Source organism: Chlorocebus sabaeus, chromosome 8 (genome assembly GCF_047675955.1).
Source record: "Chlorocebus sabaeus isolate Y175 chromosome 8, mChlSab1.0.hap1, whole genome shotgun sequence".
Taxonomy (NCBI): Eukaryota; Metazoa; Chordata; class Mammalia; order Primates; family Cercopithecidae; genus Chlorocebus; species Chlorocebus sabaeus.
In genome coordinates, this window is record NC_132911.1 from 127,860,048 (window position 1) to 127,872,744 (window position 12,697).

General features: G+C 40.9%; 1 protein-coding gene across 1 annotated transcript in view; it reads left to right on the forward strand.

Moving 5' to 3' along the window:
- FER1L6 (fer-1 like family member 6) overlaps window positions 1-12,697 on the forward strand; it is a 266,543-nt gene that overhangs the window by 224,269 nt on the left and 29,577 nt on the right. The window contains exon 33 of the mRNA XM_038000171.2: window positions 4,749-4,919. Within this exon, the coding sequence (XP_037856099.2) occupies window positions 4,749-4,919 (171 nt within the window). The remainder of the gene's footprint in view (window positions 1-4,748; window positions 4,920-12,697) is intronic.

The following is a 12,697-nucleotide window of genomic DNA, read 5'->3' on the forward strand; positions in this document are numbered from 1 at the left end:
CTGTCCAGATTAATGAGAATGACAGTGCTGGGGGGACTTACCCTTGCTTCCCTCATCTAGAGATGACCTTTATCGTCACCTGCCACTTATGTAACTAGTGTTTCAGTGTGACAACCGCTTGGTAGACACTTTCACCACAGTGCCTTGAACTAGACTTGTTTTACTACCCATGCTATGTGGTTATGGCAAACAAGAGAAGAGGATGATGAAGTAATGCTCCTTCCTGCCTCTGATATTGCAGCACCTCATCCAAAAGCTCTCCAGATGTGGATGTTTTGTTGGATATGTATTTAATTTTTACTTAGGAACAGAAGTTGCCAGCACAATCCCACAGTGTTCAAGCAGGAGGAGTAGAGGGTTCTTGTGCCTGACCCGGGGTCTGCGGAATCCTTCCTCATAACTTCAGCGTCTCAGGATCAGTGTGAGGGTGTCACAGCCTCCAACCCCTGATGCCCTGGTATCTTGCATTGCTTTACCTTTCTTCGTCGCCTCTGACATGGATTAGATGTTTATGGATTTATTGGCCATCTCCCATCTCCCCACTAGAATGTAAGAAGTATTTGAGCAGGGACTTAGTCTAGTCTGGTTAATGCCATATCCCCAGCACCTAGGACAGGGCCTGGCACATAGCAGGTGCTCAATATGTATTTGTGGAATGAACAGATAGATGGATGGATGGATGGGTGCGTGGGTCGGTGGTTGGCTAGATGGACACAATGCCAGTCAGTTGTCCGTGGGATTTAATGGGGCCCTATCTCCACATCATCTTGATATGGTGCATGTCTATAGGCTTTGACAGTTTCTTCCTCATGGCTCTTATAGTTTCCCAGAATGTTTCCCATTGTCTCCACCACCTTGATAATCATAAAGCAAAATGAGATCCTAAGGAACTGATCAATGGGTTAATAAATCAGCTCTACCTCCCCTTACTCATTCACATCTGCAGGACTTTGTCCTTGCTGTGCCCTCACCATGACATGCCTTTCCTTTTCTTGTCCACCTGCAGAACTTCATTTATTCCTCACAATTACTGGGAATCCACCATGTGTCAGGCACACTGCTAAGTGCTGGGACACAGTGAGGACCAAGCCACAGTCTGTACCTTCAAGGTGCCCACAAATATTGAGAGAACATCAAATAAATGTGTGATTACCATAGGCTGCTGCAAGTCCTGTAAAGACCCTGGGAAGGCATAAGACCATCTTGGAAGTGTTGAGGGGGTGGGAAGGGATGGGTGTTCTTTGCCCTGCAAAGTTCAGAGTGTAGGGAGGATGTGATGTGGCAGGAACTGTGGGTATCAATCAGGGTTCCACCACAGGAAGGGACCTAGCAAAGGAGAGAGAAAGAGAGAGAATTCCCCAGGGCTTCCTTAACAAAGTACCATAAACTGGGTGGCTGAAACAACAGAAATTCATTGTCACAGTTTGGGATACTGAAAGTGTGATGTTCTGGGATGCTTCCTTCTGTGGGCTGCAAGGGAGCCTCTATTCCCTGCCTCCCTCCCAGCTTCTGGTGATCTGCTGGCAATTCCTGGTGCTCCCTGGCTGGTAGATGCATTGCTCCAACATCAGCCTTCATCTCCACGTGGCCTGCTCCCTGCATCTCTCCACATCATCTTCCCTCTGTGCACATCTGTCTCTGTGCCAAATTTTCCTCTTTACAAGGACACCAGTCATATTGCATTAGGGCCCATCCTAATGACCTCATTATAGCTTGATTACCTCTATTAAGACCTCACTTCCAAATAAGGTCTGATTTTGAGGTGCTAGATCTTGAGCTTCAACTTATCTTTTGGTGGAGACACAATTCGACCTGTAGCAATATATACTGCTTTTCCTCTTTATTATGAGATTATTGTTTTTGCTCTTAAGGGTTTTCAACTGGTTAGAAAAGGCCTATTTAGATTATCAAGGAGAATCTTCTTCAATTAAAGTCAACTAGTTGTGGATGTTAATTACATCTACAAAATGCCACCATAGCAACACCTGGATTAGTGTTTGATTGAATAACTGGAGACTATAGTTGAGTCAAGTAGACACATGAAACTCACCATCACCCTGTGAGTAGATTGCATATGTTTTTTTCTTTCCAATCAGGTCATTTTGGTGACAGACTATGTGCCAGCTCCTGGAGAGGTATAAAGGGTGCATGACCCTGTTTCCATGGAACCTACGCCCTTATGGAGGAGGCAGGGAATAAAAAAAAAAAAATCAGGCAGATATAAAATTGCCTGTATGATCAGGGAGCTTGACCTGGTTGGGAAAATGGCTAAGATTAGAAGTTCTGCAGATCTGGAGCACGGAGAACTTCCATTTGCACTCAAGGCTCAGTCAAAGAGTCATCTCTGTGAAACCTTCCGTAGTCACCCCTCCCTAGACAGGTGTACTAGTGACACCCTGCCTATAACTGTGTTGGAGCTCCTGCCACCTGATTTAGCCATATTCTTATTTGCCTTCCCCACTGGAAAGAAATTGTTTTACTTATCTCTTAAAAACTGCAGTGCCTGACACGTGGTAGACACACAATAAATACTGAATGAACAAATGAATAGATTGAAGAATGAATGAATGACCAAATGAACAATGGAACATCATTCTTCTGAAGCTCAGAGGCTCTTCGTTCTTTCACCAAGTCTCAGTTTTGGCCCATTTCATGATGCATTCTATTTTCCCAAACTACCCTTGCATCTAGGGATAGTACCTCATTGACAAGTTCGTATAAGGCTAATTTTTCCCTGGGTGACTGGAAGTTCAACCATAGTGGGCTGTTTTTGGTAACTTTTTTTTTTTTTTTTTTTTTTTTTGAGATAGAGTTTTGCTCTTGTCGCCCAGGCTGGAGTGCAGTGGCACGATCTCAACTCACTGCAACCTCCGCCTGCCAGGTTCAAGCTATTCTCCTGCCTCAGCCTCCCAAATAGCTGGGACTACAGGCGCCCGCCACTACGCTGGGCTAATTTCTGTATTTTTAGTAGAGACAGGGTTTCACCATGTTGGCCAGGCTTGTCTTGAACTCCTGGCCTAGAGTGATCCACCTGCCTCGGCCTCCCTAAGTGCTGGGATTATAGGTGTGAGTCACCACGCCCAACCCTGTTTTTGGTAACTTTTACTGATAGCTTCGTTTGAAATTTAGGTGAGATTAATATGTGGGCCCACAGCTTGGGGAGATGGGCCAGGGTGATTAAGTCTTCTGTCATGGTTGCCAGCAGCAGTTAAACCCTTAATAAGTCCTTCCAGTGACAGTAATGGTGATGGCTCAGGGGCACATGGCTGGAGGCTTCCTTGTGATGCACCTGCCAGAGTATCAATGACAGTTTAGAATGTAAATCTTGGAGCTCAGGCAGGCAATACAGTGCCTTCAGATGGAAGACATACATATGGATTTCTTTCCCACACAACCATATCCCTGGCCTGCTAGAGCCGCTTCTGTCAGTTACCATCACTGGAGCTGTCCAGCATCTCTGCTTTTTTCTCTCTGAGAAGGGTTAATTGTCTTGGGCATGCTGCAGTTGCTGTGCCTGCTTCACTGGGGAGCGAGTGTCAGGGCTAAGTGGATCTGACCATGAGGGCAGAAGCCCAGACAGCCCTGTGGACATGCAGGGAAATAATGGGCTCGCATTCTCCTTGCTCCCCCTCCTTTCTGTCCACTGCTCCCAGCCCAGCCCATCCTGTACCAGAGCAGACAGTCTAGACAGCTGGAGAATACTGCTGTGTCCTTGATTTTGTTTTCAGGAAGGCATTTCCCTATAATGTAGAGTTTTGCTTAACATTTAATTTTCAAGTACCAGTCCCAATGCAGGAACTCAGTAGCATGGATAATTTATCATCACAGGAAATCCAACAGCATTAATGCTCCTTGAGACAACTTGCATTGGTGTGGTTTCATGGAAGGAGCATTGAGCTAGGAATTAAGAACCTGGTACTTAGATTGGCCTGATTGATGATCTTGGGCAAGTCGCTAGCATTCTCTAGATTTCAATTTCCTTATCTGTAAAATGAAGGGATTGGATATGGTGATTTCTGAGATCTCATATGGGTCACAGAAACATTTATTTTGTGTGTACTCTCTGCAGGTCAAGTGCAGGCTCCAGCAATGCAGAAACCAAAAAAAAGAAAGGCAGGTCCCTGTTCTCAAGGGGCTCATAGTCTTGTAGAGACAGCACTTTGGTCTTGCAATTCTATGTTTTTATAAGGTTTTCATTTAAAATAAATGTAGCTAGTATTTGTTGATGAAGCAATAATGGAGGGGAAGGGGAATGGCAGCATATTGGGTACCAGTTGAATGCCTGAAAGTAAAATACGTGTTTTATAGAAACAATACTGCATTTAAACCCTATGCTAAATTTATAAAGAAGACATATATACTCATTTATAATATGGAGGTTAAGATGAATTAAATAACTTTCCCAAAGTTTTACAATCAGGAAGTCGCAGATTCAAAACCAAAATTAAAAATCAGTCCTGTTTGAAACAAAAATCCAAAGTTTTTCCTCTCCATCACCCTAGTCGAAGACTACAAGATGTGGTCCATGAAAAGGGGAGATTACTGGCTATTTGAAATTGATAACAGAATTGAAAATTCTTTGTACTGCAATGAAAAATTAAACCAAACAAATATCTGCTAAGTATTAACTGAGTTGCTGAGTATTTCATGAGTTCACATGAATAGTGGGCTAGCTAAAAGTGAAGCTGGGAATGGTTCCCTGTGTCACCAAATGTTACTGACTCTTGAAGTCTCTGCTTGGACCACAGGTCATTTGAGATCCAAGCCACATTCCCAAAGGAGTCCCTGCTTTCCATCCTGATCTATGACCATGACATGATTGGCACAGATGACCTTATTGGTGAGACCAAGATCGACCTGGAGAACCGCTTCTACAGCAAACACCGAGCCATCTGTGGCTTGCAGAGCCAGTATGAGATGTAAGTTCTTTCTACCCGGGAGACACTTGGTATTCTGAAGCTGTTGTAGCCTTCAGGGCTCCAGACTCTGCATCCCAGTTGTCCATCTCTAGGAAGGCCAGACCAGGCTCAGCTTTAATGTCTCAAATGGGCTCCACATCAGCAGAGCTGGCTTGGGGAGACTCTGTTCAGTGCATTTGAGAGTCGTGGTGACTGGGGAGGCAGCTCTGATTGAGAACCAAGGGCAGGTTCAAGAGTCAAGAGCTAAATGTGTGTGTTCACTGAGTCAGATGTGCCTTGAAATAGGGTTCCCCTGGTGGAGAATAATGCTAGAAGAAGAATAATTAATATAATACAAATGCCAGTGTCCAAGCTAATTATAACATTCACGTACTTTTGATAAAGCACTTTACATAGAGTATCTCATTGAATTTTCTGAACCACCCTTTGAGGTGTTATCCACATTTTATAAATGAAGGAAGAACTGACCCAACTTTCACTCTTTTTTCAAATGTATTTTTAATTTTTGTGGGTACATAGGGGTGTGTGTGTGTGTATATATATATATATGGTATATGACATATTTGATACAGGAATACAATACATAATAATCACATCAGGGCAAATGGGATATCCATCACCTCAAATATTTATCCTTTATATTATAAACATCCAATTATACTCTTAGTTATTTTAAAATAGACAATAAATTATTGACTATAGTTGCCCTGTTGTGCTTTCGGATACTATATTTTATTCTATCTAAATATATTTTTGTACTCATTAACCATCATCCACTCTCTATCTCCATGAGTTCAAGTGTTTAAGTGAGAACATGCAAAGTTTGTCTTTCTGTGCCTGGTTTATTTTACTTAACCTAATGTCTTTCATTCATTTTGATTTTAATTTTGCATATGGTGAGACACAGGGGTCTACTTTCATTCTTCTGCATATGGATATCCAGTTTTCCCAGCATCATTTATTGAAGAGACTGTCCTTTCTCTATTTTTTTGGTATCTTTGTTGAAAATGAGTTCACTGTAGATGAACAGGTTTATTTCTGGGTTCTCTATTCTGTTGTATTGATTTATGTGTCTGTCGTTATGCCAGTACCATGCTCTTCTGGTTACTATAGCTCTGTAGCATAATTTGAAGTCTGTAGCATAATTTGAAGGTAAAGTGATTCCTCCAGTTTTGTTCTTTTTGCTTACAATAGCTTTGGCTATTCTGTGTCTTTTGTGGTCCCATGTAAATTTTAGTATTGTTTTTTCTATTTCTATGAAGAATGTCATTGGTACTTTGATAGAGATTTCACTGAATCTGTAGATTACTTTGGGTGGTATGGACATTTTTAACAATACTGATTCTTCCAATCCATGAACATGGAATATGTCTCTGGTTTTTTGTATCCTCTTCAATTTCTTGCACCAATGTTTTATAGTTTTCATTGTAGAGATCTTTTCTCTTGAAGTTTATTCCTAGGTATTTTATTTGTAGCTATTGTAAATGGGATTACTTTCTTGATTCTTTTTTTCACATTGTTCACTGTTGGCATATAGAAATGCTACTGATTTTTGTACCTTGATTTTGTATCCTGCAACTTTACTGAATTTATCAGTTCTAATGGTTTTCTTGTGGGATCTTTAGTTTTTTATTTCAAATATAAGATCATATTATCTACCCACAAGGATAACTTCTTCCTTTCCAATTTGGATGCCCTGTATTTCTTTATCTTATCTGATTGCTCTAGCTAGGACTTCCAGTTCTGTGTTGGATAACAGTGGTGACAGTGGGCATCCTTGTTTTGTTTCAGATTGTAGAGGAAAGGCTTTCAGTTTTCCCCATTCAGTGTAATCCTAGCTGTGGGTCGGTCTGTTGTGTATGTTTTTTACTGTGTTGAGCTATGTCCCTTCTATACTCAGTTTTTTGAGAGTTTCTTAAATTATGAAGGAATGTTGAATTTCATCAAATGCTTTTTAAGTGTCAATTGAAATGATCATATGGTTTGTGTCCTTCATTCTGTTGATAATGATGTATCACACTGACTGTGTATGTCAAATGATCATTACATCCCTGGAATAAATTCCACTTGATCATGATGAATGATCATTTTAAAATGATGTTGAATTTGGTTTGCTAGTATGTTGTTGAAAATTTTTCTTGAACGTTTTTGCGTCAGTGTTCATCAGAGATATTGGCCTATAGTTTTCGTTTTGTGATGTGTCTTTGACTGGTTTTGGTTTCAGGGTAATACTGGCCTTGTAAAATGACTTTGGAAGTATTTCCTTTTTCTCTGTTTTTCAGATTGGTATTAGTTCTTCTTTAAATGTTTGGTAGAAATTAACAGTGAAGCCTCGGATCCTGGGCTTTTCTTTGCTAGGAGACTTTTTATTACAGCTTCAATTTCATTACTTGGTTTTGGTCTATTCAGGTTTTGAATTTCTTCATGGCTCAATCTTGGCAGGTTGTATGTTGCCAGGAATTCATTCATTTCTTCTAGGTTTTCCAATTTATTTGCTAATATATTTCTAAATTTTCCAGTTTATTTCTAACATATCATTAGTAGCCTCTAATAATCATTTGAATTTCTGCAGTATTGGTTGTAATGTCTCCTTTTTCGTCTGTAATTTTATTTATTTAGGAGTTCTCCCATTTTTCTTAGCCTGGCTAAAGAGTTGCCAATTTTGTTTATCTCTTTGAAAAACCAACTTTTCATTTTGTTAATCTTTTCATCATTTTTATCATTTCAATTTCATTTATTTCTGCTCTGGTCTTTATTATCTCTTTTTCTACTAATTTTGGGTTTGGTTTGCTCTTGATTTTCTAATTCATTAAGATGTTACATTACTTATTTGAAGTTTTTTGACTTTTTTGATGTGGGTGCTTATTGCTATAAACTTTCTGCTTAGTACTGCTTTCATTGTGTCCTGTAAGTGTTGGTATGTTATGTTTTCATTTTCGTTTGTTTCAAGAAATTTTTAGATTTCTTTCTTAATTTCTTCATTGTGCCACTGGCCATTTAGGAGCATATTGTTTAATTTCCATGTGTTTGTATAGTTTCCAAAATTCTCTTGTTATTGATTTTGAGTTTTATTCCATTGTGGTCAGAGAAGATACTTGATACACTTTCAATTAAAAAAAAAATTTAAGACTTGTTTTGTGGCCTAACATGTGGTCTATCCTTGAGAATGTTCCATGTGCTGAGGAGAAGAATGGGTATTCTGCAGCTGTTGGATGAAATGTTCTACAAACATCTATCAGGTCCATTTGGTGTATAGGGCTGATTATGTCCAGTGTTTCTTATTTGGTGTACTGTCTGGATGACCTGCCCAGTGCTGAAAATTGGGTTTTGAAATCTCCAGCTATTATTGTATTGGGGTGTATCTTTCTCTTTAGCTCTTTGCTTTATATATCTGGGTGGTCCACGGTTGGGTGTATGTGTATGCAACTGTTATATCCTGTTGCTGAATTGACCCCTTTATCATTACATAATAACCTTCTTTGCTTCTTTTTATGGTTCTTGTCTTGGAATCTATGTTGTCTTATAATAAGTATACCTACTCCTGTTTTTTTGTATTCCATTTGCATATCTTTTTTTAATCCTTTATTTTTAGTCTATGTGTATATTTATTGGTAAAGTATGTTTTTTGTAGGCAACAGATTATTGGGTCTTGTGTTTTTTATCCATTGAGCCACTCTGTGTCTTTTGATTGGAGAGGTTAGTCCATTTATATTCAATGTTATCATTGTTAAGTAAGGACTTCTTTGATTTAAAAATTTTTTTGATTCTTTTTGCTGTCTGCTCTCCCTTCTTGTCTTCCTTTTAGTGAAGGTGATTTTCTCTGGTGGTATGTTTTAATTTCTTGCTTTTTTATTTTTTGTGTATCTGTTGTATGTTTTTTTTTATTTGAAGTTACCATGAGGCTTGAAAATAATATAACCCATGATTTTAAGCTGATAACAGTAACTGCATAAACAAAAAAAATAACAAGCAAAAATAAAACTGATGAAAACTCTGTATTTTAACTTTATCTCCCTGATTTTTAACTTTTTGTTGTTTCTACTTATATCTTATTATACTATGTCTTCAAAAAAGTTGTAGTTATTTTTGGTTGGTTTATATGTTCATCTTTCCACTTAAGATATGAATAACTAATACACCACAGTGTAATAACATTCTGTGTTTTTCTGTGTACTTACTATTACCAGTGAGCTTCCCACCTTCATATAATTTCTTATTCCTCATTGACATCCTTTTCTCTCAGATTTAAAAACCTCTTGTAGCATTTCTTATAGGACAGGTCTGGTGTTGATGAAATCCCTCAGAGTTTGCCTGGGAAAGTCTTTATTTCTCCTTCATATTTAAAGAATACTTGTCCTAGATGTACTATTCTAAGCTAAAAGTTTATTTTCCTTCAGTACATTAAATGTGTCATGCTACTCTCTTCTGGCCTATAAGGTTTCCATTATGAAGTCGGCTGCCAGACATATTGGAACTCCTTTGTATGTTATTTGTTTCTTTTCTCTTGCTGCTTTTGGGATCCTTAATTTATCCTTGACCTTTGGGAGTTTGATTATTAAATGTCTTGAGGCAGTCTTATTTGGATTAAATCTGCTTGGTGTTCTATAACCTTCTTGTACTTGAATATTGATATCTTTCTCTTGGTTTGAGAAGTTTTGTTATTATCCCTTTGAATAAACTTTCTACTCTGATCTCTCTCTCTCTCCCCCCCTCCTCTCTCCCCCCCTCCTCTCTCCCCCCCCTCCTCTCTCCCCCTCCCCTCTCCCCCCTCCCCTCTCCTCCCCTCCTCTCTCCCCCCCCTCCTCTCTCCCCCCCTCCTCTCTCCCCCCCTCCTCTCTCCCCCCCTCACCCCCTCACCCCCCACCAACTTTAAGGCCAGTAACTCTTAGATTTGCCTCTTAGAGGCTATTTTCTAGATCTTGTAGGCATGCTTCGTTCTTTTCGATTGTTTCTTCTGACTGTGTATTTTCAAATAGTCTATTTTCAAGCTCACTAATTCTTCTGCTTGATTAATTCTGCTGTTAAGAGACTCTGGTGCATTCTTCAGAATGTCTGTTGCATTTTTCAGTTCTAGATTTTGTTTGATTCCTTTTAATCACTTTAATCTCTTTGTTAAATTGATTCAATAGGATTCTGAATTCCTTCTTTGTGTTATCTTGAATTTTGTTGAGCTTCCTTAATGCAACTATTTTGAATTCTCTGCCTGAAAGGAAACATATCTCTGTCTCTCCTGGATTGGTCACTGGTGCCTTACTGAGTTATTTTGGTGAGATCATGTTTTCCTGGATGGCCCTGATGCTTGTGGATGTTCGTCAGTGTCTGGGCATTGAAGAGTTTAGGTATTAATTGCAGTCTTTGCAGTCTGGGCTTGTTTGTAGCCATCCTTTCTGGGAAGGCTTTCCAAATATTTGAAGGGACTTGGGTATTATAATCTAAATATGTGGTTACTGCAGCCATATCTGCATTAGGGGACACTCTAAGCACAGTAATACTGTGGCTCCTGCAGACTTGTAGAGATATTGCCTGGGTGGTCTTGGGTAAGGTCCAGGAGAATTCCCTGGATTATAGGCAGAGACTCTTGTCCTACTCTGTTTTCCCAAACGAATGGGGTTTATCTTTCTGCACTCAGCTGCCTGGAGCTGGGGGAGGGGTGACACACACACCCAGTGGCCGCCAACACAGTACTGAGTCTTGCCCAAGGCCTGCAGTGGACTGCTGCCTGGCTACCACCTATGTTCACTCAAAGCCCAGGGGCTCTTCAGTCAATGGGTGGCACATCCAGCCAGGCTTCTGTCCTTCCACTCAGGCCCCCAGCCCCAGATGGGTCTGGAGATGCCATCCGAGAGCCAAGGGCTGTAGTTAGGAACCTTAGGAATCTACCTGGTGCTCTATTCTACTGTGGCTGAACTGGCACCCAAACCACAAGATACAGTCCTCCCCTTTCCTCCAGCAGAGGGGTCTCTCCCCATGGCCACCACCACCCCAGGCCCATGGTGAGTACTGCCTGGCTACTGCCAACATTCACTTGTGGTGAATGTTGCCTGGCATATGTCTCTCCCTTCAGGGCAGTGGGCTGCCCTCTGGCTTAGGGCAGGTCCAAAAATGCCATCTGGGGCCAAGGCCTAGAATCAGGGTCCCAGGAGCCCACTTGGTTCTCTACCCCACGATGGCTGGGCTGGTGCCCAGGCTGCAAGACAAAGTCCCCTTTGCTCTTCCCTGTCCTTTGTTCAAGCAGAAGGAATCTCTCCCTATCGCTATCATGGCTGAAAATGTGCTGGGTCACACCAGAAGCCAGCACTGCTCTGCGTTTCACCCAAGGCCAATGGCAAGTACTACCTGGCTCTCACTGCTCATTATTCAAAGCCCAATGGCTCTTTAGTCAGCAGGAAATAAATCCTGCTAGGTCTGGATTCTTCCCCTCAAGGCATCAGGTTCCCTTCTGGCCCAGATTATGTCTAGAAATGTCTGGGAGTTGGGGCTTGGAATGGAGGCCCCAAGACTCTGCCTTGTGCTGTATTTACTGCAACTGAGCTGGTGCTCAAGGTGCAAGACAAAATCCTCTTTACTCTCCCTCTCCTCAAGCGCAAGGAAGTAGTTTCTCCTGGGCCTGTGAGCTGTGCTGCCTGGGATTAGGGGAGAGGTGGTGCGAGCACTCCCATGGCCGCCCTAGCTGGTATCTCACTACGTCATGTGCACCCCAAGTCCACTTGCTCTGAGCTCAGCATAGCAGTAGGATTTGCACAGGAATTTCAGTCCCTGTGGCCAGGTCTGTCTTTTATGTTTATTTAGGACCCCAGAGTACTTTAGCCCGCGGTGGCGGAGTTTGCTGAAACTCAGCTCAGGTTCCAGCAGCTGGGATGGACAATTTGCCTGTAGCTAGGGCTGGTCTAAATGCTCCTTCCATGGGCACCAGCTGAGTTCTGAGTTCTGTCCGGTGTGTGTTTCTGCTGTGACAGGGCAGCACTGAGTTCCAATCCGAAGTCCCAAAATTATTGTGCTCTTCCTTCCCTAAGTGCACAGATCCTCTCTCCATGCCACAGGGCCACTGCCAGGGAACAGAGGAGGAGTGGCACAGGCAATTCAAGACTGTCTTTCTTACCCTCTTTAGTGCCTCTTTGCTTAATATCATGTTAAAACCAGGTACTGTGATTGCTCGCCTGATCTTGTGTGTATAGTTTCAGTTTGGTGTTCCTCTGTCTCCCTCCCCCAAAACTCTCACTTTTTACAAATATTTTGAATGCTGCTTAATTTTAAAATATAGACTACCAGCTTTATTTTTTTAAAAGCATGTTGTACTGATAGCTTAAAAAAATTAAGAGTGTGGTGTAATTTTAAAAATGTTTTTATTAAATATAAGACATACTCATTGAAATTAGAAAACACAAAGTACAAAATAATTCTCAAATTATTCCACTCATGTAAAAATTCTTGTGTAGTATTTCATGTTCAATATGTTCCTTGCTATTTTCTCCCTAACTGGACTCTACTATCCATGCAGTTTTATAACCTGCTTGTTGTACTTACCCTTATATCCCAAGCATTTTATGTCATTATTCTTTATAGCCATTATTTCAATATATCTATAGTATTCAATCATAGGAATTATAAGATGGTAAGACCAATTTGCCTTCCTGAATTTTATGGCATTTGTATGTTTCTTTATTGTTGCTATGAATGTTCTCATACAAAAGCCACTGCACACCTATCTGATAATTCACTTAACATTTATGCAGAGGTGGACTGCTCCATTAACAGGAATGCACATTCTGGGACTTTTA